The sequence below is a fragment of the Emydura macquarii genome, unplaced genomic scaffold, assembly GCF_026122565.2.
Source record: "Emydura macquarii macquarii isolate MOO-44397 ecotype Brisbane River unplaced genomic scaffold, CSIRO-AGI_Emac_v2 contig_968, whole genome shotgun sequence".
NCBI lineage: Eukaryota > Metazoa > Chordata > Testudines > Chelidae > Emydura > Emydura macquarii.
Window position 1 is genome coordinate 1,237,363 of NW_027131105.1, and position 25,544 is coordinate 1,262,906.

General features: G+C 38.8%; 1 protein-coding gene across 4 annotated transcripts in view; it reads left to right on the top strand.

Annotated features, from left to right (window-relative positions):
• The window catches only part of PPARG (peroxisome proliferator activated receptor gamma), an 87,933-nt gene extending 75,916 nt beyond the window's left edge, over positions 1-12,017 (top strand). For all 4 annotated transcript variants that reach the window (XM_067543758.1, XM_067543761.1, XM_067543760.1 and 1 more), the window contains exon 7: positions 10,967-12,017. In XM_067543758.1, the coding sequence (XP_067399859.1) occupies positions 10,967-11,214 (248 nt within the window). In that variant the 3' untranslated portion in view covers positions 11,215-12,017. The remainder of the gene's footprint in view (positions 1-10,966) is intronic.
• The last annotated feature ends 13,527 nt before the right edge of the window (positions 12,018-25,544 follow it).

The following is a 25,544-nucleotide window of genomic DNA, read 5'->3' on the forward strand; positions in this document are numbered from 1 at the left end:
CTCATCCAACTTTATGCCAAAAGGGGCAGTGAATTTTCACTCTTCTTTAGAAGAAGCAATTAGTATTGTCTTTTTCTGATGCTGTCACATCTCTGGTATTCTGTTGGTCAATTATCAGGCAGCTGTCCAAAGCAACACTCTTTCCATAGAGAACCAGATATACCAAACCTACACTGTAGGCCAGAGTCAGCTCTTCTATGCTGGTGCAGCCCCATTGACTTCAGTGGTGTTGCACAACTATAACCCAAATGGGAATTTGGTCCAGCTGGCCTGTATGCTTATTTTTAGTTCTTAGATGTCATGGCAGACCTGTGCATGTTTCTGAATTCAGGTCTTCAACACAACAAAGCAGAGTGCTTTTTTATTAAATTATCTTTAAACATAAATACTATATGCTAACCTACCAAAATCAAACATTTTGTTTGGAGTGTGTTGTTATGTATGATATGCCATATATCAAGTTTAAATTAATGTAAAATTACTTTCTGGCATTCTGTTTCATTCAGGGAAAATAACACAACATGTTCTATTAGACTAGCTAAATCTACTTCAAACAAGTACAGATCTTCTCAGAAGATATTTGCTTGAGCAAGACTTTCAAACAAATTGATTCCTGAGGACTTTGAATTAATTCAGTGAAGTAGAATATGATATGAATACAGTTTTGGTTATCTGGCGGGGGTGGAATTCTACAAGCTTACAAAGGCACTCCAGAAAGTGAGCCAATCAAGTCTGAGTTTCCTGATATTACAAAAAATTTAACAGATAAGAAACAGGCCTTTAAAAGTCCTCCCATTCCTAACTGAAAAAGGGAACTCATAATCTGTAGCTGCAAAACTAAGTCTGTTAAATTTCAGTGATGTTTGTTTTACATTAGAGGAAACAAGCATGAGGTAAGTAATCTTAAATTTTGGATTCCAGGAGGTGAATAACCCACCAAGAAATGTTAACTGCTGTGAACCATATTAATCAACCAATAATATTTTTTCTTATAGGAATAATGTAAAACCAAAGATTCATGAACCACTTTTTAATTTTAATGAGTTCAGAAGCTCATCGAGTCACTGTACATACAAATGAGACCTGTTTCCACAGAAATCCTATAGTTTTCTTATATGAAAACATCCTTCCATCTGCAGGTCTTTCTACCTGCTTTCAAGACTGTTTTAAAATAAGGAAGACATTTTGATAAAGCTCATCCCTTATCCAGGACAGTAAGGACTCACTTCCTACTTGGGGATGGCTTTTGTCCTCTAGTCTACAGAGTCAAATTGTACCTTTAATAAACTAATTTGTATAATCTATATTCCAGCTGAAGTTTAAATGTGTATGTTCTGTGGGAGTGCATGAAGAGCATCTTTGCAGTAGGTAATTTAATACAGACAGGTCTGATGAAGTATGGAAGTGAAACCCTGCTGTTTTGGACGCTTTTGCTGATGTTCAGTAGGAGGTTAGCCTACCAAAATATTGAAAAATCAGGCCAGTGTCACCTGAAGATATAAGTTCTAAAATCACTACGCTTTCTTCAGAGGCCACTGACTCAAAGAATACTGTAACGTTAAAGCCACCTCAAAAAGTCTTTTGGGTATATATTGCGATATCATAGAAAGAAAGAAAAAAAACTAGTGACTGCTTTCAGAAAATTACAAAAACACTGCAGCCAAATGCTTTGCTTCTGTGTAAGTGAATCTGTCAATGACTAGGGAAATAACGTTGGATCTGCTGTCTCCTTAAGTGGTACCTCTTATGCTGTTTAAAGAGAAGACGAGAGAGACGGAGAGCTGGGGATATTTCCAACTGAAACATTACACAGGAAAAACTTGTGGCTGTAAAGTAAAATAGTTTGGAATTTATCACAATTTCTCTAAAACTTCTAAATTGTTTGAGACCAAACCAGTAGCATTTATAGCCTATATTACAAGGCAAAATGCCTTCATCAAAATGATAGAGAGAAGTGACAAATTAACCATTATGGCAACAAATTAAAAGTAATCCCACCTCCACAGTCACCCATTTGAGTTCTAGCTGAGTCACTCAAAGCGCAGTGGGGCCAGCTCACTCAGTTTCAATCACTTCAAATGTTGCACTGCTATTTTAACGCTAAACAGCTGTTCTTAATATGCCTTTGTACATTTTGCTTAAAAAGAATACTGAAAATGTTTAATTAAAAAATAATTCAGGTACATTGTAAAAAAAAATGCTGATGAGACAGTGTTGCTGTTCATGGACCATTTCTTAATGCCCATTTTGTAAAAGAGACATTTTTAAAATCATTGTTAGCAATGTAAAATTTTCATCGGAGCATTTTTTTAAGTTACTATAATTTTGAGAAATGCATTGAGATTTAGAAAAATGTTTTCAGAAAGGTTTTTTCCCTTCCTATCATCACCTGCCATCTAGCCCCATTTACTCCTAGAGGCAGATTCTCAGCTGCTGTGAATGGTCACAGATTCGGTGAAGTCAATGCAGAAGGTTGTCCCAACCTCTTGCAGGCCATTAAAAGCAAGAACTCTAGGTTGACAGATGTATTCGCTATTCTGTGACACCCAAGCAACCCTGGCCTCGATAGGTAAATGATTGAGCTGTTTAACAGTAATACTAACTGTGAAATATTCTAAGAAGCTGAGGAGCATGTTCAAAGGAAACCCTTAAAGCAGGATATCTGAGAGAGAGCAGCATGTAGAATATAAGAGTTTCAGCAGTTCCATAGAGAAAAGGACTATTTCTTCATGCAGTATTTTCTTTCTTTTAAAAAAAAAATCAATCCTGTAAATAAGTTGTGAATGGTCCCATATCGACAGTCCTGAAGATTTTGATCTGAAGAACAGCTTTGGCATTGGGTATGCAGATTTCCCTAACAGTCCTACCTCTAAGGGGAGAGAATAGTTCAAGCTTTATGCCCATTCAGTCCTTCAACTGGATGTCATTAAGGGCAGATTTGGGACACCTTTTCCCTGGGAAGGGGATTGCAACTATATGCTCATTTCATAGGCAGTCATTATCTTTCAAGTTGGAAGGTCACTTGCTTGGATTCATGTCAAAAGAGAAAAGTCCCACATATAAAAATTGATGAGGGGGAAATGATGCTAGAAAAACTAATATTTTTGCATCACAATGGAAGGAAATCTCATTGTTTAATGGGAGGTATCAGAGTAATTCAAGCAGATTGAAAGGAAAATATTAGGTTTCAAAAATAGTCTGTTTCATGTCCATTTCTAAACTAATTTGAAAGCATGCTTTCTCTCCACACTACTGTACCCTTATTCCTATAAAGTTTGTAATTGACAAGATTACTGGAAAAGAGACAAGAGTCCATTAATGGCGGCTGCTAGAGAACCTTTGTGAGAGAAAGGCCAAAGGGGAAGAAGGAAAGGGCTTTTGCTTTTTTCTATTGTTCTTTGTCCTCTTTTTAAGGGGAGCAAGGCATTCTAGCTGTGTATGTTAATTTGGATGGCATTGGTAAAAAGCAGCAGATCATTTTACAAACTAGCACAGTGGTGAAGACAACTCTAAACCTATCACCTCCAAATATTTGTAAATTATTTTATTAAGCTAAATTCAACTATGTAGAATTTATTCTTCTCTGTATCTCATTTACTTCTCTGCTATCGTTTCCTGTTGTGTTTTAGTGTTGCCAAAATACCTGGTAAAGAGCTTGAGGTATCTTTAAAATTCTGTAAAGCTGAGTGTGGCTGTGGTATGACATTTCTGTGTACCTTTATTTCACTGGTCAAGATCTCATGATGGTTGTATGTAGAGAATGAAAGTTTGTTTGGTGGCTGGCTGTTTTTTTTCCATCCTGTCTCTTTGTCTTTTTCTTTGTTCAGGTGTGTTTGAGTTATAAAATACTTTTCCAAATAGAACTAAAGAACTGTTTTACATGTGTGTATGTATTTACAGGAGTACAGATAGAAATACCTGTACATAAGAAGGACTTGGAGCATGTTAAATTTCTGGTTTTCCTATGTTGCACACCAACTGTGAAAAGTATTAAGAGAAGGTGAATTAAAACATTGATACACTGAGGCTCTGATTCAGGAAATCACTGAAGTACAGAGATGAGTCCATCCATAATATTAAATACATGGTTAAGTGTTTTGCTGACTGACCTGATACCCACTCCAGTCCCTGCTCAACAGTATGGAACATTGAGCACTAAACTGCACGCTTAACTCAGTTTTCACATTTATTTTGCTTTAAAATTTGTAGAGAAAAAGAATCTTTTAGAATTTTTCCTGTGGTTTTAGGATTAATGTTGGGGGGTCTACCATGATAACAAAGTACTATATTAAATACGATTGAAGTTAGAACCATGGCTTTTTAAAAAAGCACGTTCTTAGTCAGCATGTCTGTACCATCTGTGTCTTCAAGTTGATTTTTCTTAGTTTACTGATCAAACCAAGTTTTTACTCATTAGCAGTTTAGAGCATGTACATCTGGAGTCAATACAGATTCATGAATCACTGGGGATAATGCATAGCCAAAAGAAGCTACATCACTCTCAGATCCTACAGTGAGTTTGCAGGGCTAGATATTGGAGAAAAATTGTCCTTTTGTCTTGTAAACAGAGGTGTATTTAAGTATGATCCTTCAGATCCTTGGTTCAGGTTGGATCCAAACACTGTAGTGAATCTGAGCAAAAGGCCTGACTGCCTTTAAGGAGAGAACATACACCAAGAACCAGTCTCTCTGGAGTAAGCTGGGATGAACTGGGCTGCTTGGGTAGGAAAGAACAAAGGGTCTGTCAGAGGGTTGGAGAGAAGACATGTTTCAATAGAAAGGGATGCTAGAAGTTTTGGAGAATAGAAGCCTTCTTTAGTCTTAATTCACTCCTGATTATAAATTTAACAAATTTGTTCATGTAGTCTCTGAGATAGAATAAACTTGTTCATGTAATCTCTGAAATAGAATGACTGTAGATGGCCCAAACAGTAAGTCTGGTTCCAGATCCCAACTCCCACCACCTAATACCTCACAAATTTGGGAGAATGTTTGGATCTAGGAATTTGGTCTGACCTGTTGTAAAAAGGTCCAGATTCTGTTAGAGTGCATTTAGATCCAGAATTTTGGTTCAGGCCTCTCTCTACTTTTGACTTGTCTGGTTATCCTAGTGTGTGTTTTGAGACCGTTCATGAGCCCTATGTAGCTATTATTTGTTAACTATTGTATTAAATCATTGACCACAATCTGAAAAATTTGAGGTTTCATCACTGAATATTACCAAGGTTTTTAGCATTGACCGTTACAAAAATTACCCTGGTAGTAATCATGTTAGAACAATGAAATACTTCCTAATCAGACCAGAAACTGCAGATAACTACTGTAGGCTTTGAACCAAAAGCATGTTACACACTGGTAAGTAAAACCCAAACTGCTGAGTCATATCTGCCTCTGCAGTAGAAGTAGCACTAAAAAAAAGTGTTCAGCCATTATGTCTCTTTATGTATTTTATCATATCATGATTTCGGAATGTGTATTTAAACTCTAAATGACCTTGATTAATGATGGTTGTTACAGACATAAATGTAATGTAATTTTGCATGCTAGCATAAGCCATAACGGCATGCAGATGGACATTTTGTAAGTGAGGAATAACAAAAAAACATAGCTAATTTTAAGGACATTCAAGCCTGAAAAAGGCTTTCAAATCTGTAAAACTTTTTTTTTTTGTCTAAGAAAAAGTGAAGTATCAATTTAAACAGACAGTCACGTAATTTAGACCCAAAATTTGGGGGTTGTTTTAAAAAAATATTATACAAATCTCAGAGCAGTTTTAATCAACTTTTTTTTTCAATTATTGAAAATAGTTTGTTTGGATTTAAACATTTTCTTGCAATGTTTCCAAACCAAGTGAAATAGGCTTGTGTATGAATGAGAACCAGAAAGCAAAACTAACCAAAGATTGGCAATGATAAACATTAAGTGAAATGGTCTAGTTTGCTTGCATTTTCCAAGCCAGGCAAAAGGCAAGTAGTTAGCAAACAATACAACCGGTGACAAATAAATTAGACTTTTAAAACACCTTCAGTTTTAATAACCTGAGATGATCTTGGTAACATAGATAAAGAAATAGGTCTTTAAAATTATGATGGTTACCAGAATCATAGCCCTTTAAAAGCTCAGCCATAGCACTGCATCATGTGCTTGCAGGGAAGGGACTCAATGTGCTCTGTTCTTCAGTAACATTGATAGTTACACCATTCTCCCACTCACATAAGCTTAAAGACAGTATTCTGTTTCACTCCTTTCTCATCTTGGTCTTTTCTCACCTTAACAATCGCTATCTATTCATCCTTGGCCTGCTGTCACCTCCTTTTTCTTTACTGCGGTCTATGAAAATGCTGTTGCTAGGAGTCATGTACCTCTCCCACTGCTTGGTCTATACCCTCTTCAAATCTATATGCTGGCTTCGTCTCACTTTTCATGTCAATGTTGTCCCTGCCCACATCTTTGCTTCTCATTTCTACCTTAACCCCTGTCACTATCTGTACTTTTCTCAAGGCTCCCAACTAAAGACTTCATTTGTATTTCCCATTCTCGTGCCTTCTTCCCTAGTGCCACCTCTGGCTGGAGTGCCTCTCTTTGAACCGTGAATGGCCTCCCTTCCCCTACCAATCCCTTCACAAAAAAACATCTTCTTCTTCTACCCCAGTGAGTGTGGGTTAACTTCAAGCTGTGCAGGTAATGTTTGCAGTTTCAACCCAAGTGTCTTATAGGTTTGAACAGTATTGTCTTGTGTCTGATCTAAATAAGATTCTTGGGACAGAGATAGTGTCATCCTCTGTTTGTAGAAGAGCATAGCACACAAAATAATGGCCCATATCCTCAAGACCTTACTCGGGCAAAATCTGTATTGCCTTCAATAGGACTTCCTCAATAGCTGACTAATTGAAAAGTAACATTTTATGATCTGATAGGCCTTTGCCATATCCAGCTTCACTAATCCTAGTTCCAGTCCTGCATTTATAAAGCCATTAGGCTGGGGTTTATAAAGGAGCCTAAGGAAAGTCGGGCACTTCCTTAGTCCCACTGAACTTCAATGGAATTTGGGTACCTAATTCACTTAGGATCCTTTGTAAATCCCAGCCTAGATGTTGACATTCTGGATTTGCTTCAGAGGCCCTGAAAGTCAGATTTGGGGATCATAATATTTGCCTTGTTTTGGGTTTCACTTCTGAAAAAGCTCACACCTTGACAATTCCCACCATTAAGAGAGACAGAGGGGAAATGGACGCTAATCACAAAGGAAATGGAAGCTATGGTCTTCGTGCTTGTTTGACTTGTATTTTGCTGTGCACTGAGTCATATTCACCTGGTTCAGTGTTTCTGTGCAGGTATGCAGTAAAATTTAAAGCTATAGCATCCTATAAAACAAGATTATTAAAAGCATTGAAATATCCAGTTGGGAAGTTTCTGAAGGATTGTTATGAGCAAATGTATATTTTACCACCTTTAATGAACCAAGGTAGTCTGAAAATAATTCTTGATAATTTATCCAAAGTCCTGTAGGTATTTTTAAATATAAGTCTTGATGATATTTCCAAAGTCCTCTAGAAAATCAGTTGGAAGGAGTTGTTCATTTGCAGGTGGCTTTTTTGCTTTCAGATATTTACACTACAAGGTATTTCTGGTTATAAAAGTCTAGTATTGCCAGTAAACTGGTATATGTTTATATAAGTGACTTCTGCCAGCCAAGCTCAGGTTAATAATTAAATCAGGATTTATAGTTTTGGAACGAAGGAAGACATTCTTTAAAAATATACTAAAACATTTGGGATAATGATTTCTGGGAAAAGATTACTATTGTGTACACTGAGTGAAAAGGAATAGCTAATTTCTAGAACAGCTATACTGATAAATCCTGACTTTCCTCTATATAAACAAACATGTTTGGCTTCAGTTTAAATAATGATTTCCTCTTCTTTATGATTTTTTTATTGTTGTGTTCAATATATACTTGTAAACGCTAGAAATGAGCTTGTGACACAACCCCAAATCCAAGTGCTCCTGAACTTCAAAGCTCAGATTTTGATCTGCAGCTGCTTCATACTAACATTCTGTTTGAGAAGAACTGGGATGACACCATCAGACACTGCTCTTACATAGGAGAGGTCATTGCATTGCTTTCACCTCTCCATCTTCACATCTATCAAAGTATCAAGCAACTAGTTTTGGTAACTGAATCCCACGTTATCTCATCTTGTTCTGCAGAACAGTAACCATAGGACTACCAATCTAGTCCTTTATAATGTCCAGGCCTGATTCTACAGTGGATAAAGGTCCCTTTATGTCACCCTGGTTGAATAAAAAGGACAAAGATGACCCCTTGACTATATGTACTGTAAAGGGAATCTCCCCATCTGGTATAGAGCTGGTTTAAGGCCTGTACATTGACCCTGCTCCTAGTCCTCCTCCAAAGGGCAGGCCAGAGGCAAAAAGGGAACACAACCAGAATGCAGTGCACTCCAACTATATTCTGCTTCCCCTGGCCCATACAGGATCATGGTCAGCCTTAACATAAATTAGCTTAGTCCTGAGGTTACTGTAGTTTACACTAGGGGCTGGACAGGCCCCTGGCTTGCTTAGCAGATGGGGATTATAAAGGTAGCATAAAGCCACTTTTATTGCCCCCCATATACCTGTTCATTCCTGCCCCAAGCATGGGGATCAAATGATTGAGAATCAGATCCTCTCTCTTCATAAAAGTGCTTAACTGCAGATATTTTATCCTTGATGGGGTTGAGTATCTTGTTAATGTTGTGATTAGTTTTCCTGCTTGTCTACACTCATGTTTCTAGCCATTGCTGTAGCTATATAGCTATAGCTGCCCAGGTGCAAACCCCTAAAGTAGACAGATTACATCAGTGTAAACTACAGTTTGTGCTATGCTGCTTACAGTGGGTTTAGATTGCACAAGTTCAAGTGGAGTTTCACAGCAGTGTGATGCATCTACTGTAAGGGTTTGCACTGGAGGAAGCTGCATCAGTTTTAGTTTCACTGGTGGCTAAAAGCCCCAATCTAGACACAGTCTAAAATATGGCAACATCATAAAAGCAAAGTGAAAAAGAAGATTCCTGTAAAGTTAGTGCTGAGTTAATATGGTGACTGGGGAAGGGGTACTTCATCTGTCAACCCCAACTTCAGTCAGGCAATAAGACCTCCTAGCACTTTTCATCAGTAGTGCTTTATAAAGCAGGTAAGCATGATTATCCCCATTTTAAAGATGGTGAAATTGGCACAGAGCAGTGAAGTGATTTGCCCAAGGTTACCCTGCAGGCCAGTGGCAAAGATGGGAATAGAATCAATGTCTCCTGGTTCCCAGTTTAATGCTCTATCCAATATGACACACATCCTAAAAAATAAATAATCAGCCATTAATTTAGAAAACCCCTCTTTTCCCCACTGGACCATTCTCCATATAGAAGAAAACACCTCCATTGTGCCCAGCTGTATGCACTGCTTTTTACTGATCAACTTGTGAGACAAATCTGGTGGTTAGGCAGTAAATTTTTAAATTATTAACTTCTTTGTCATGGGCACATGTAGGCCATACCTAATGTAAAGTGGGTTTACCTGGTTACATATTAGCAACTAAAGTAGTAACAAGTCACTGGCAATCATTATCAAATGTGACAATTTAGTGCAATTACAACAGTGTTCAGCTGGTTTGGCCATGTCCTTAACTTCTGTTGCCAGAGAATCAAATTGTTTATTACATGAAGTTTATTACAAGAAGATAAATTGTCATGAGTCATTTTAAATAACAATGGCCACCACCTAACAAAAGGAGTTGGAGGAGAGGGGGAATAACAGAATAAATGTTGCTATTAAAGATTTAATCTTTCTGTCAAATGGTTTCACATGAAATAAAAGACCTAAGCAAAGCTATTTTTAAAGAACAAGACATATCAAGGTAGCTACAAGTCTGAAAGCAACATTCCCCACAGTGGAATGCTATTACTAAATAAAAAATCATGTATTCAAGTATTCCAGCCCAGATGGACATGGCATATTGGAAGAGAAAAGAGAAAATTGGTCTCAGTATTAAAAGCCTGAAACAAAAAGAGTGAAGGGCCAAATGCTCCAGTTCAGTCTGGTTCCTTTCCACAGCTGATGTGATGCAAGTGTTCAAATTCTGGTTGTAAATGTCTAGAACAGAATTCCCCTGACAGAGGAGAACTCTCTGCTACCATGAATCCAGTAGAGGCAGCCATCCAAACATCCCTCAGGAAGCGGTGTCACTGATGCAACAATCCTCCATTGGCGTAAGGTCCCTGAAGTTCCCTCTAACTGATGATGGGGCTGAACCAGAGAACCATAACCAGCTCTCTGAAAGCCAAGTGGAGTGTGGACTTGGGGGAGAATTACGCCCAACATCTTTAAATCCAGCACATTAGAATTATGAAGACACTGGCCCAAATTCTGTAGCCCTCAATCATGTCTCTCAGTTAAGTCACATTTGTGGCTCCACTAGTTCACTTTTTAGCACCCATCCATGTTTTTACATTACCCTCATCATCATACGAGGAACTACTTGCAGATTTTAAAGAGGTATCAAACACTAATAGATCCAGTCATTTGTATGTTGATGTCCATTGATGAATTACCCAGTGAAGACTTTGATGTCCTTCATGTGCATCTTATTTACTAACTCTTCCTTCAATGAGATATGCCAAATCTGGTGTAGACTATGCATTGCAGTGTACTATATACATATTTCTATATCTGTAGCTAACCAATGCTTGTGCCCTTTCTAAGACTTTTTCCTTGTGAATACTCCAATAAGGGGCTGAGTCTGTTTAAAAAAAAAAAAAAGTAGAAAATCATCAAACAGCATTCAAAAAGTGCCACTTCTAGATGGTGTGTTGGAGAAGCCTTTAAGAAAGCAAATGACTAAGGTGTTCTTGTCCAAATCAAAGTTACTATTTTATTCACTAGTTCCTCCCCCCACAATTATTTTTCCTAGATCGCCCTGGTTTGTTGAATGTGAAGCCCATTGAAGATATACAAGACAATTTGCTGCAAGCTTTGGAGCTCCAACTAAAGTTGAATCACCCAGAATCATCACAGCTGTTTGCAAAGTTGCTTCAGAAAATGACGGACCTCAGACAGATTGTAACGGAACATGTGCAGCTGTTGCAAATAATAAAGAAAACGGAGACAGATATGAGTCTTCATCCACTCCTACAAGAAATCTACAAAGACTTGTATTAATGACCACAAAAGTTTTAATCCGCTGCCATAATGTACGTTCTTCAAATTGCACTATTTCTTTGAGGGAAAACATTACATACCTAAGAAATTACTGTGAAATGCCATTTAAAAAGAGAGAAAAAGCTTTAGTATAGTAGATGTATTTTATGCATATTGTTTATAAAGACACATTTACAATTTACTTTTAATATTAAAAATATCTATATCATGAAATTGTTGGCAGTATTTTCAGAATTAATTTTTAACTACCTTATTTCTTAAACAAAATTGCTTGTCCAATATGATTAAAACTTCATTGAAGTTGGTTAACCATGCAGTTACATTTTCAGCTTAAAAATAAGTCATCTTCTTCAAACATGTCTAAGGGAAACATCCAAGATACTACATGTGGTTCTATAAGTGAAACTCAAACGTTAGCAGCAAAAACAATGATTGAATCTCAGGTTATTGCAATTCTTCATGAGAACTCAAAAGACTAGAATTATACATACTGAACCTGCTTACATCTTGACCCACTTTAAGACCCTTTTACACTGCCAGGTCCATATAAAAGGGCCATAGTGTAAATGAGAATCAGGCCCATCATTCACAGACAAAACCAAAAGGTAGAGTTCCATCTGCAAATGTAAGAGAAAACCACCTGCTGTTTACCACATTTTTAGGAACAAGAATCCTTTTTAGTTAACTTAGTCCAAGAGCAGTCTATGCTATGTAACTGGGGCTGAGACCTATTTCACATTATGCACCATCATCAAGCAGCATATTCAGCTCAAAGTGCAATGTAAAATAGAAATAAAGTGACTTTTATGAACATCAAGCAGGGTTTGGATTTGTTCTTCAAGTCATAAACCCTCAATCTAATCTCCCACTGTGTTAGTTTGTCTTTCAGATGTCATTGTTTTTTGTTTGGAAAGTGGAAGCTTTGAGCTGTTCATTGCTTATTCATTTTGTTGTATGTGTTCCCCCAACATGTTAGATAAGAATACACTGAGAACCAGGTTCGGAGGCTAGTTTGATGGAATCTTAGGGAAGCTGAAATAACTTGCACCTTCTTCTAGTACTCTCAGCACTGACGTTACATTCCTTTAGACTCAGCCCAGGAACCAACATACACCCCCTTAAGTGCCATCTGTACATTGGTCCACTGAGGGAATCTAGTTGATGTAAGTCACATTGAGGAGCAAAAGAGAGGGATGTTGCAAAAAGAGCAATAAACAGGAAGGCATATGGTAAAATAGGGAGTTGACACCAACTGAGTACCCCTTGTTTTTATTTATATATCACAAAGTATGCCTTAAACTTAGTGAACCAAGTTCAAAGGTGATGCGTAAGTGGACCAGGAGGGGCTATGAATTTTTGTGAGAGTCTTCAGAATCTAGGCCAGATCTTTACTTTTGGGTGAGTTTATTAATGTCATGACAGTTAATATTAAGGGTATGAATAATCCAACAAAGAGGAAAAGGGTATTCTGCTTACTGACAAAGGATTTTCCTGGTATAATCTATTTGCATCTCTTAGAAAAAGAGGATCTTATAGAGGTCTGACGGGAAATGAATCTGGCTTTCAGGGACTATACATATTCTGCTATTCAAGGATCTTATTCCAGGATTGATAGGATTTTTTTTCTAGGGTTTTGGTTAATTTGGTCAAAAAAACTAATCTGATCATTCCACTACAAGATTGAGACTCAGTGGAAAAACAAAGGGCCTGGTGGTTGAATAGAGTTTTGTTATATCACCCCCCTAAAATCCAAGAGCTGGAAAAAAACCAGAACTATATAGAAGAAAATTATATGAGGGATCACTGAGATGCTGGAAAGGCAGTAATGAGGGGAATTTCTATAAACAAAGCATCATACCTCGAAAAGATGAGAACTCTTGAAGAAGATAGTTTGGTTAAAGAACTTTCTGTTCTGAAAGGTAGACATAAAGCTATAGGATCTAAAAGAGCGTATAAGAAAATAATTGAAATTAGAGGGAAGATTAATCTGTCACAAACAGGTAAGTCTGAGCAAACATTTAGCTATATTAAAAATATTATGAATAGGGCAATAAAGCTTATAGACGTTTAGCCAGAAAGTTAGAATAGAAACAGGATACATCCAGCCATCCTTCTGATTAGAAATAAAAAGGGATATTTAGTAACCAGCATCAAACAGATCTCTGAAATGTTTGCTAACTTTTTCCATACTTTTTATGCTTCAGAGCATCCAAATCCTGAATTTATAAAAATACGTTTGAGAAATGTAAAACTACCTTAGGTCTCAGAGGATGATGTGGCAGATCTTTATAGGCAAATTGCTGCAGAGGAAGTTGAAGATGTAGTTGAGAATTAAAAATCCAAGAAAGCTCCAGGTCCTGACAGGTTTTCTGGGGGACTATTACAGAGCTCTGAATAAGTGTTTGTCCCTATTTTAAATCGTTTGTTTAATGGTATATTGCAGAGGAATGAGATTCCAGATTCATGAAAAGAGGCAAAAATTGTAGTCATTCTGAAAGAAAGAAAAGATCTTCCCAATTGTGCATCATAATTTCTTTAATTAATGTGAATTCTAAAATTTAAATCAAAGTTCTACCAAATAGATTGTCATTTTGCCTAAATGTATTCACCTGGATCAGTCTGGATTCACCGTTAGCAAGCACTTATCTGATAATATAAGAAGAACTCTGAATTAGATCTATAATGTTAATCCTAACACTCCTTCCTGTGTGCTGCTTTCTTTAGAAACTAAGAAAGTCTTTAATGGTCTGGAATGGGATTATCTCAAACAGATTTTGGAAAGATTTGGTTTTGGAAATCAGTTTATTGGTCCTATTTAGTCATCCTTGAATTTCTGCTTTGGTTAATAGTCATTAACCCCTCCTTTTAATTTGACTAGTGGTATGAGACAGGGTTGCCCATTATCCCTCCTGCTGTTTGCTTTGACAATAAAACCATTTGTAATAAAGGTGAGAAATAGGCCCTTGGTAAAGGGCATCAAAATGCCTTCTGGATTAGAACACAAATAGCATTATACGCGGATGATGTTTTGTTATGTTTGCAGGATCCAGAATCCTTATTAAAAATTATAAAACAGTTGACGTCAGAATTTGGGCAGGTATTAGGTTTCAAAATAAACTATGAAAAATCTGAAACTTTAGGAATTAATATTCCCAAAAGGGTCAAAACAAACTGTTGTTAACTAGATAAATTTAAATGGCTAAAGGAATCTTTAAAATATGTAGGAATAAATATTGTGGAGAAACACAAGTCTTTTTAAGGCAAATTACCCTCCAACGTGGAGTAAAATACTAAAAGACTTGGATGAATGGAACAAATATGAAATTTCTTGGTGAGGTAGGATAGCCTTGGTAAGATGAATGTCCTTCTAAAGTTTTTGTTTTTGTTTCAGTGCATCTATTGGTATCGCTAACATGACATTAAAAACATGGCAGAATGAGCTATTAAAATTCATATGGAAACATAAAAAACAAAGGGTGAGTTCTAAAGTTCTGTATAAACCTATAAAGTGGAGTGGATTAGCTTTCCCTAATTTCATTTGTTATTATTTTTACCCTAACACTATTATTATAATTTTATTTTATGATGCATCACAATTAAAATATGTGATCAATTGGGTTAAAAATAGACCATATAAACACTCTGTGAAACTCAAACAAGACAAGTCCAAATGTAGCTATTCATAGTAATTGTTGGGTTAAAAAGAAATTTAGGTCACCAAAAATAAAAAATCATTCATCCAGATCACTTTAGCAGCTTTGGACAAATTTTCTAAATTCCCATTGATGAGGCCCTCGCCCATAGCAACTTTCATTAATATTCAGGATTTTATCCCTAGAAAATATAAAAGTGACAGTTTATTCTGGGGAAGAGCTGAGATTACTCAATTTGGACAGCTGTTCCTGATTTGAATCATACCAAGATACATGTAATTATGTAAATAATATCAAGATCCCATATTTCAATATTTACAAGTCAAACATTTTATTTTGAAATCTGAATACAAGGCGGCTGTATCTAGACATCTAACCACATTTGCGGAGTTGACTCAGGAGCAAGCTGGAACAGTTCCTAACATATATACATAGATGTTGATAAGAAAACAATCCAGTTGAAAAGATGGGAGAGGGATTTGGACAAAGAAATTAATCTAGATGAGTGGGTCTCTATAAGGAGAAGGGAATATACATCTTCAATTTTTGTAGCTTTTAAATATTTTTTTATAAATTATAAAACTACTGTATAGATGGCATTTGATCCCAGTTAAGATCTATCATATTTTTGCTACTATGGAGGTGCTCTGTTGGAAGGGTTGCAGGGAAAAGAGGCATATTTGCCTATGAGGTGTTTGCGTCCAGGAATTAGACCATTTTGGGAGGAAATTATTAGAGAATCGTCTTATGAAAAAATGCTGGCTTCCTAGACATCGCCTGACCTACTTATTTAATACACCAGTAAAGAATCTGCATTTTAAACAGAACAACAAATAAGTTTATTTTTTATTGTTAGTAGCTAGACTATGTATTGCGCATTAATGGGAAAATGTGACCCTCCTCCTATGGAATTGTGGTATAGTAAAATATGGACTGTTCTTATAATGGAAAAGCTTTCACACCAAATACATACATAAGAGAAGTCCAAAAAAGAGGATAGGTATTTAAAAATTTGATCACTCTTTCTAGCATACTCAGAAGAGGAGGGCTCCTTGGCCAGCAAGCCAGACTCTTTAACTATGTTCTTTGAATATTAACTTGATCCTGAATAAGTAATTTATGACTTAGTATGTTAATGTTATATTGTAACTTGGCCTTACTAAAAAGATTTTTAAAAAAATTAAGCCAGATCTTCAGCTGACATGAATTAGCAGTTCTCCAGATCATTCCCTTAAGACTCAACTGGTGTAAGGGGCTAGTCTACACTTAAAACTTACAGCGGCACAGCTATATCGGTACAGCTGTGCTGCTGTAAGAGCGCTTGTGTAGCTGCGTTATGTCGACGGGAGAGAGCTTTCCGGCCAACATAATAAAACCACCTATATGAGCAGTGGTAGCTAAGTTGGTGGAAGATGCTCTTCCACTGACATAGCGCTGTACACACAAGCGCTTATGCCAGCAAAATGTATGTCGCTCGGGTGTATTTTTTTAAAACCCTGAGCGACAAAAGTTTTGCCGGCATAAGTGCTAGTGTAGACAAGGCTTAATTTACATGAGGAAGGGGCTGAAACAATATATAAATTAGAGCAGTATAGAATTCCTTGAGCTATGGCCCAATCTTGAAAACACTTTCTACAAGTCCCAGTCCTTACTAATGTGGCAGTTATGGGACTATAGCTGGTAACAAGAATTATGTCCAGCAGGAAGTGCTTGCAGAATTGACTCATTAGGCTTGTAAATTGGAGAGTTAAAATCTACAGATGAGATTGCAAATTCAGCATGAAGTTGTAGTGAACTGGCAATGCGATCATTCCTGGTGATTTAAATGTGACCAGAGGCATGTATAGAAATTTAACTTTGACCCCTGTTGAGGGGGCATGTTCTGTGCCCTGGCCCAGGAGGAGCTCACTCTCCCCTCCATATCCGGCCTTGGCCTGGCCCCAGCTTGCTCTTCCCTCCCTCCTCCCATCCCATCAGGCAGGAGCTTGCTCTTGCTCTTCCTCTCCCCCCAGCCCCGGCAGAAGTTCACTCTCCCCTTCCACAGCTGGGAGGTGCTCATTCTCACTGCCTGCCACCACAGCCCTAGGGACGGAGGAGTTCTGTGCCCCTGACGATTATGAGGGGAGGTGGCATGCCTGTGCTCCCCCCCCCTGTGCACATCCCTAAATGTGACAGCCCTAAATCAAATGGAATATTACAAGGTTGCAAGAGGATATATGAAGATGGTACTTACGTGTTTCCCACACTGTTCACACCAAGGTATTTGCTGAGCATCAGGTTCCAACAGGAATTATACATTCACCAATTTGTGGTTGTTAAAATTCAAAATGGAGTTGTGATGAGGTGTCCCTCCCTCACAAGATCTGAAGTGATTAAGGTGGGTAGGCAGCCCAATTAACTCCTGGAGGAGCCAGGGAGCAGGGATTAATTAGACAAGGCTCAGCTGGACAGGAACAGGTGCGGCTTATATAAAGCCCAGGAGCTGAAAGCAACTTGGGGCTGCAGGTGAGAGAGAGAGAGAGAGAGAGAGAGAGAGAGAGAGAGAGAGAGAGAGAGAGAGAGGGGGGGCAACAAGATATGAAGTAGGGCAGACCTTGGCTGCCAATGAGAGAGCATCTGAACTAGAACTCAGAGTAGAGGACAGGCCTGGGTTCCCCTATCAGCCATTGGAGGAGTGGCATGGTTAAAGCAGTGAAGGGAAGACTGCTATTTTGTATAGTAGGACTTGGATACCCCTAGTAGGGGAAACACATAGAGTGACCTGGCTGGAGGGCCAAGTCATGAAGAAGGAGCACCTGGAGTTGCAGAGGATGGAAGAGGAGGGTGCAATGCTTGGCCAGAGCTGATCCCTGGAGTGATCAGGAGGAGGTATCACTAATGGTGAGTGAACCCTGTCACTGGATTGCTCCATTTTTTAATTTTCATTGGACACTTGCCATTTGAAATTTACCACCTATCCCTGTAGTAGGAAAACCCCTCTTTGATCAAAGAATTCATACCTTCCTGTAGGAGGTCAGATATTAACTGATACATTAGTGGGTCTCCACTAAAAGGCTTCCTACTATATATTTCCTATAAGTAATGACATACAGCAAAAATTATTGATCTGAAACGGCATTTCTTGTGCCATCCAAGATATTGACTTCAAAAGGAGTTAGAGGTGTGAGAGTAATGCAGGATGAGTTCTGACATAAAGAACAACTCTAGGGCAAGTACATAAATAGGTAAAACTGAAACACTGTCTACAAAGTACAGTGGAAGAGATGCATTGAAAACAAAATTAAGGTCATGGCTTTGTTACAGAAAAAACATTTGTGTAACCCAAAGCACATAGCTTCATTTTATTTTATTGCAAATTGGAACATTTAAGAAAAGTAATACTTTAGCAGTGGAACTGTTTGAGTAGTTCAATGCAATATGGACATGCATTACACACACTTTTATATTTGTCCACAAAGCTTTTTTCAAGCAGTGGGGCATTTTAATTTTTATATTAATTATTAGCCATGAAAATGTTCTGATTCTAAACAGTTACATCATGATGAGGAAATTTTGCCTAAAATACTCTTCTACAGGAATAGGTCTTATGGGAAAAGTGTTCATCTAATGGACAACTGCTATGTGCTAATTTAGAACAAATGACTGTAGTGAGGATATGAAAACGCTTTCTAAAAAATACTGTTTTCCTCTTGAGTGAAAAGTTCCAGAGGGGCAGCCATGTTAGTCTGTATACTGACAAAGTGGGTTGCAGCCACGAAAGCTTATGCCTGCAGAAATTTGTTAGTCTTTAAAGTGCTACAGGACTCTTGTTGTTTTTGTTTTCCTCTTGTGAATTATACTTATTTTGGTCTTTTAAATATTTTCTATTTCTATTGGCTCTTGTATATTAAAGATAAGAAACTTGCTAACAGGAGTTCGTAAGTAGGTTGTGATATTTTCAGGATCTCTAAGGCTTTGGTGAGAATCTCCCAAACCATAAATCAACTGTTTGCTTTTTGATCTTGGAGCTATCAAAAACATTTTGCAACTCCCAATTAGAAACAATCAGCTGACGGATGTTCTGCTTTTTAAGGAACTTTACCATATTTTGTTAATTTTTCTCCTTTTAATTACCTTCAAAGGAGGTATTTGAGGATAAGCTTCCATTACTTTCCCATGGATTCTAAACTGATTGAACTGATATTCTGTCTCCTGGGTTATTTTCACCTACTTCTTCAGAAAAGAAATGGGATCTGATAAGGCAGTGGGACTACTCACATAAATAAGGGCTACTTGTGTGAGTAAGGTTTGCAGGAACTGGTTCTGAATTTATGCACATTCAATAACTATTTGTCTGATGTGTTCCTCATGATTACATCAAGCAATAAATATTTCAACTTTTTTAACCTTTAAAGATCCATATACACTAGGAAGATCACCTCCACAGTTGATGTTCATCACCAACAATTTCTCTAGTGACCACTGCTAAAAATTACCTGAATTGATTATGTGGATGGGACAAAAATATTTCCATCATCATTACAGAAAGTGTGACTGAGATCATGTTAACTGAGGTTTCTATAACAATGCTTATTTCACCTGTATGAGCAGCTAAATAGCTTTCAGCACCATGGGAAGGGGAACCAGCATGAAGCTTGTTACTGATGACTAGTTGGTAATAGATCTTTTTCCTAGTGTAGGCAGCCCTTTGATAGTCTTAAATATTTGAAATGTGTCAAAAGGAAGCCTTCTGGTAACTTACCTGCAGAAGTAATTGTTGCTTGTGCTATCACAACGCCAATCCTGCATGTTTCACTTGGGCAAAGCTGCCATTGACTTCAGTTAACTATTGGTATAGGTAAAAACTCAACAATCAGGATTCAGCCTGTGGTTTGCAAAGCTAAACATTGCTATGACAATAAGGAATTTTACTAGGATTCTCTTTAAAATAAGTTCTTAAATTAAGGGGATGTCTACTCTGTAAGTATAAAGGATCCAAATGCAGGAAGAGATCAGTGTCCTTAAGGAAGAACAAAACCAAACCAATCCCTTTGGATCAAGTGCTCAATCATGTGCCTTTCAAATGGTTGAGACTGTCTCATACAGAGGAAAAATTCTGTGCATAGTAATAAACCTTGTTCCTACTCCACAGTCTGCAGTGGATAAAAAGTCAGCTGCCTCTCTAACTCTATATGGATTGAGAGAGCTAGGAGAATAAGTGTACTCCTCTACAATATGCTATGTTCTGCACCACACACCAGCCCTGGATCTGGTGCTGATAGTAAGGGGGCGACACATGAATGGATAAGTTTGTCAATTTTTTATTTTGCTGGCGTGGAGGGTTTAAAATTGTGGAGGGGGGAGGCATTATAGCATGTGGTAAAGACTGATCACTAGATGCTAGAAAGACAATGTATGTGCAACATCAAAAATCAAGGCCAGCTGGGATAGGCTGCCAAAGCTTCGGCTGCAATGTAATATATACAAAAAAATCAAGCATGCATATAACACATATTTACATTACATCCCCTCATTAGGAGCAGTTGCTAATAGGCTATGGGTGGAATAACTCCAGAGATAGCAAATGGTTGCTATGTAACTCTTTTGCATAAACAGCATGAGAAGTTGCTATGAGACCTGTCACACCCCCTCTCCACTACAAAGAGGCTGAGCTGAAGAAAAGCATGAGCAAACCCAACCCAATACACTATGTAAAAGGTATTGTTCTACTCATGAGCCTGCTTGCCCATCAGAAATGATAAGCAAGAAGCCTGCATCAGGGACTATGCACAGATCCTCTGCTTACCTTTGTCAATGCTCCATATTTCTGCAGCACTTTAAGGGCCATATGCAATTGTAGGGTATCTGCCCTGACAAACACATGCAGTACACAGATTAGACACTATTAGAGTATGTCTACACAGCAAGGTAAACCCAGGGTTATTAGAACTTGACTTAGCAGACTCTGGGTTTGAACATCTACACTCATTTGTAAACCAGGTTAGGAATTGTTGAAATCTGGGTCCCAACCTGGGGATCCTTGTGTCTGCATTCTGCAGGCCTGAGTCCAATCACCCATACCCCAAATTCCCTAGTGCTCTCCCAAAATGTGGCTGCTCTAGTCCTTTGTTCGTGGTGCAGTGTGGGAAAATTTGACTGTCCACCAAAGTTAGCTATCCAGAGGACAAAAAAATTCAGCTTGTGAGATATATTTGGTGAAAAGTCTGGTGGGGCTGCATCTACACTGTAGAGCAACAGGGCTTGAACCCTATGTCCTGGATTGACTCAAGCATGGACCCTCCACCCCTGTGGAGTCCTGTGACTTTGGGTTCAAGCCCTGGGTTGGCATGATTTGTGCGTAGGCAGAAAGGAGGTTAGGCTTATACTGCAGTGTAAACATACCCTTAGAAACAAACTCTAGAACATACTTGTATCACAAAGAACCTAGAGGCCCCAAACAAGATTGGACCCCATTGTGTTAGGCACTGTACTGATATATAGCCAAAGATAATCCCTGCTGTAAAGAATTTACAATCTAAGATAAGGCAGACAAAGGATGGGAGGGGAAAAACAGAAGGATGAAGTGAATTGGCTATGATCCCAGATCAGTGCACTAGCCACTTGACCATGCTGTTCCTTACAGACTTGTAGTTTAATATTTTGTAGTAGCTTTCTTGCGTACATGAATTTAATCACATTTGATTACACAAGCATTCTGCTAACATAAATCCTGACTGCAGCCAGAAAACAGAGCATTTAAATTGATATATTCCCAAAATATAAATGGTGCCTTCAGTTCACAACCTCCTTACATGACACAATCTTTATACTGTGCCCTGTACAAAATAATTCACTAGAAATAAATTACTTTCTGGATTTAACCACTGCGCTGAGTTGTAGGCAGAACTCTGTGGGTCCTGTCCTTAAGGCTTTATTCAATGCAGTGGCGTAAGGGCCTTCAAGAGCAATCCTTCAAGACATTTATTAATTAATTTGCTTTATTAGACTCAGAAACAGCTAACATTAGTTCTTAATTCTGAATCAGGCTTCTAAGTGTGATTTTTTTTAAATTAATTAATTAATTTTATTTATGTGCTTTGGTAGCCAAGCATAACTGTCAATTGTGCTTTTAATTAAGAGAGCAAGTGGTAGGACAGAAAGAGAGCCTGCCTCAGCTATGAATGAGAATAGCCATTTTATAGAAGCATGCACACAGTATAAGGGATTTTCTTTTTAAGATCCCTTACTATGCTGGAAATGGGCAACATTTTCCTCCTAGTGTTTCTTGGCCAAGAGGAGTATCATTAAATTAAATCATTAATACATTAAATGCAGTTACCCAACAAGGCTCTCAGCTCAGTGGAAACAAGAAGAGAAAACTGTACTCTCCAGAGGCAGGGGAGGGAAGGAGAACTAAGCAGCACCATTGGTTCTCACACTGGGAAGAGCTGGCAGGGCAGTAGAGGATCTTGTCCTGCTTGCTTGCAATGATGATTAAAGCATTCTGTTGTGTCAGCATATCTTTGGTTTGTTAGTGCTAAATCTCAACTGGCCATATCCTGCCAGATTTGCAAGCAAAGCCTGCCAAGCCATCTCAACAAAAATGTAGCTTTTAATATTATAAATGATGTTGCATTTTGCTATGGAAATATTTCCTGAAAAGGCTGTTCCAAAACATCCTCTATTGGGAAGAGAAAAGGGAAGCCTAGTGGGGGGGAGAAGGGACGAAAGGGGGTGACTTTTCACTAACACTTTTTTTTAAGAGACTGAGAGATTAATTTTATTAAACTGGGTAGGGGTAGAGGGTATTATTCTACTATTTGTTTGTTTTTCCAGTGACTGTAAAACATTGCAGTGATGATTTTATACAAGATCTCTAGCAATTGTAATTTGTTGAAGGATCTGCACTTATTTCATAAAGGATTGCAGTCAGGGATTTTGCAATTCATCACAGACCAAAAACACTCTTACACGTCTAATAGCTGGCAGAGGAGCTCTGTTCAATCTATTCTTATATAAAATGAGAAATCACATTTGAGCCCAGGAGGTAGTGTTCAGAGCCATTATCCAGATTAGAATTAGGCTAAAATTTGGATTCAAGGCCAAAACAAGGGGAGAATTTGGAGCTGTAGTTGATAGCACCAAAGTGCTATGAGTTGTTCATCCAGGACTTCAGTCAAATCTCTCAAGATCAACTATTCTTCTGAAATTTCTCCTGCTTGAGTTCTTTCCTTTTATGGATCTGACCCAGATCCAAAACCATAGGGGCTAATTTGAATATGGTCAAATATGCGTGCATGCATGCACACACACAAATTAAAAAATGTTCACATTATATGTTCCAATCCTTGCCCCATCTCTGTGTGAAAGTCCTCTCTGTAAGAACAGTCCCATTGTATCACAAAATTCCCAACAATTCAGCCTTAAAAAATTAATCCAGTATAATCAGAAACTGATTCCAGATTGGGCCCAATCCTGCAGTCCTTATTGGGGCAAAATTCACATTGATGTCAACTGGAGTTTTGCTGGAGTCCAGATTGCCCTTGGTTTCTCCTGGATAGAAGCAAAGCCCAATTCTAATCAAAAGAAGTTTGGGACATTATTTAATTGAACACTTATCCATAGTCTAAACGTCACATGAATTATAGTTTTTCCTCTTTCTCGAGATCTCTCATTTTCTATGATTTACAACAGTAATTCTTTGCTACTTTGCGTTGATAGCTGGGCAATCAAACAATAACTAAATGTATTCTTATAGGCAAGCTTTTATCGTAAGTGGGCTTCTCATCTGTATAATTAAAAGTGTTTGGTTCAGCCTGATTGCATGTGCAGTTTTGATTAAAAGCATGTGGTATTCGAAGTCTGCATTTTTTTACTATAGAACGTAAATATAGCTAGTAAATTTGGCTCTACAGAAAACCTTGGGATTTCAGTGCACTTTTCCTTTTCAAGATCAGCTTATGGAGTACAGCTTTGTCACACAGAATCATAGAACCATAGGGTTAGAAGGGACCTCCAGGGTCATCTAATCTAATCCTTAGCCAAGATGCAGAATTTGTTTGTGTCTAAAGCATAGTTTCTCAACCTGTGGTACGTGTACCCCTGGTGGTACATGACACAGGCAGGGGGTACACGGCAAAAAACCCAGTGAAGTGGGGTGAGCGGCAGCCGCCAACTTCTGGAGAAGCAGGTGGCAGCCGTCTGCTTCCCGCCCGGTCCTACCTCCTAGCTGGGAGATAGACGGCAGCTGCCCCAGTCCTGCATCCCACCCAGTTCCAGCTCTCAGGTGGAAGTCTGGAGGCAGCCTCCTGTGCCCTGTGAGCTGGGTTCACAGCTGGGTGGCTGCCACCCGTGCCCCGGCTCTGAGCCGAGAGACAGCCTACCACACCCTGGCTTGAAGACAGGCAGCAGTTGCCTGCCACCTGCCCACATCCCTGGGTCCCAGCCTGCGCGGAAGTCTACTTCGCCCCAACTCGGAGCAGATGGCAGTTGCTCACCTCCCGGGCTGGCAGCCAGACGGCAGCCACCTGCAACTTGCCCAGGTGGCAGCTCTCCACCCCGGCTCAAAGCCCAGTGCCAAGAAAGCCAGGCAGAGAGCCCAGCGACTTGCCCAGTCCTGGAGCTGGGCTCTACCCGCAGGCTCACTTGTCAATTTCACTGCTCAGCTAGAGCAGTGAAATTGACAGCTATGACAGCCTCAAATTTTACCAGTATAAAAATGTTAAGAGGGGCCCACACAGTGTGATTTGCCCCAGGCCTGCACCTCCCTAAGGACGGCCATGGGGAGCGCTGCTATCCGCTCTGGTGGGCCGCTACTGCCTGCTCATACCTCACAAGTTCCCGCCTGTGTGAGGAGAACACCACGTGACCCTGCCATCAGGCTGGCATTGACCTTTGCGCCTATATGGAGGAAGGGGAGGAGGAAAGAGGGGAGAAACAGTAGGGGGTTTTGTAATCTGCCACAGCCACACAGCTTTGCAGAACCCAGAACTCTCCTGCTTTACGAGAAATAGTTGTCAAGCAGTAAAAGGGAAAAAAAATTGAGTGTTGGGGTACTTAACGTTTTCAGAAGTTAAGGGGTACTTACTACTTAAAAGGTTGAGAAACACTGGTCTAGAGCATCCAAGACAGATGGCTATCTATCCTCCTTTTGAAAACCTCCTGTGAAGGAGCTTCCATAACCTTCCTAGATAGTCTGTTCCATTGTCCTATTGTTCTTATAGTTAGATTAAATCTCAGAAAAACTTCCTAAATCTGCTATGCTGTAGTTTGAACCCATTGCCTCTTGTCTTGCCCTCCATGGCAAAAGAAAATAACTTTTCTCCATCTTTTTTATGGCAGCCTTTCAAGTATCTGAAGACTATCATGTCACACCTTAATCTCTTCTTTTCCAAACTAAACATACCCAGTTCCTTCAGACGTTGCCCATCTGTCTTGCCTTCCATCCCTTTGATCATCTTTGTTGCTCATCTCTGGATCCTTTCCAGTTTCTCTACATCCTTTCTATACATTGGTGACCAAAACTGGGCGCAGTACTCCACCTGAGGCCTAATCAGCACCGAGTAGAGCAGCACTATCACTTCCCGTGACTTGCATGCTATGCCTTTGTCAATGCAACCTAAAACTGCATTTTGCTGCTGCTGCCTTTTTTTTTTTTTGGCAACATCACATTGCTAACCTCATGTTGAGGTTCTGATC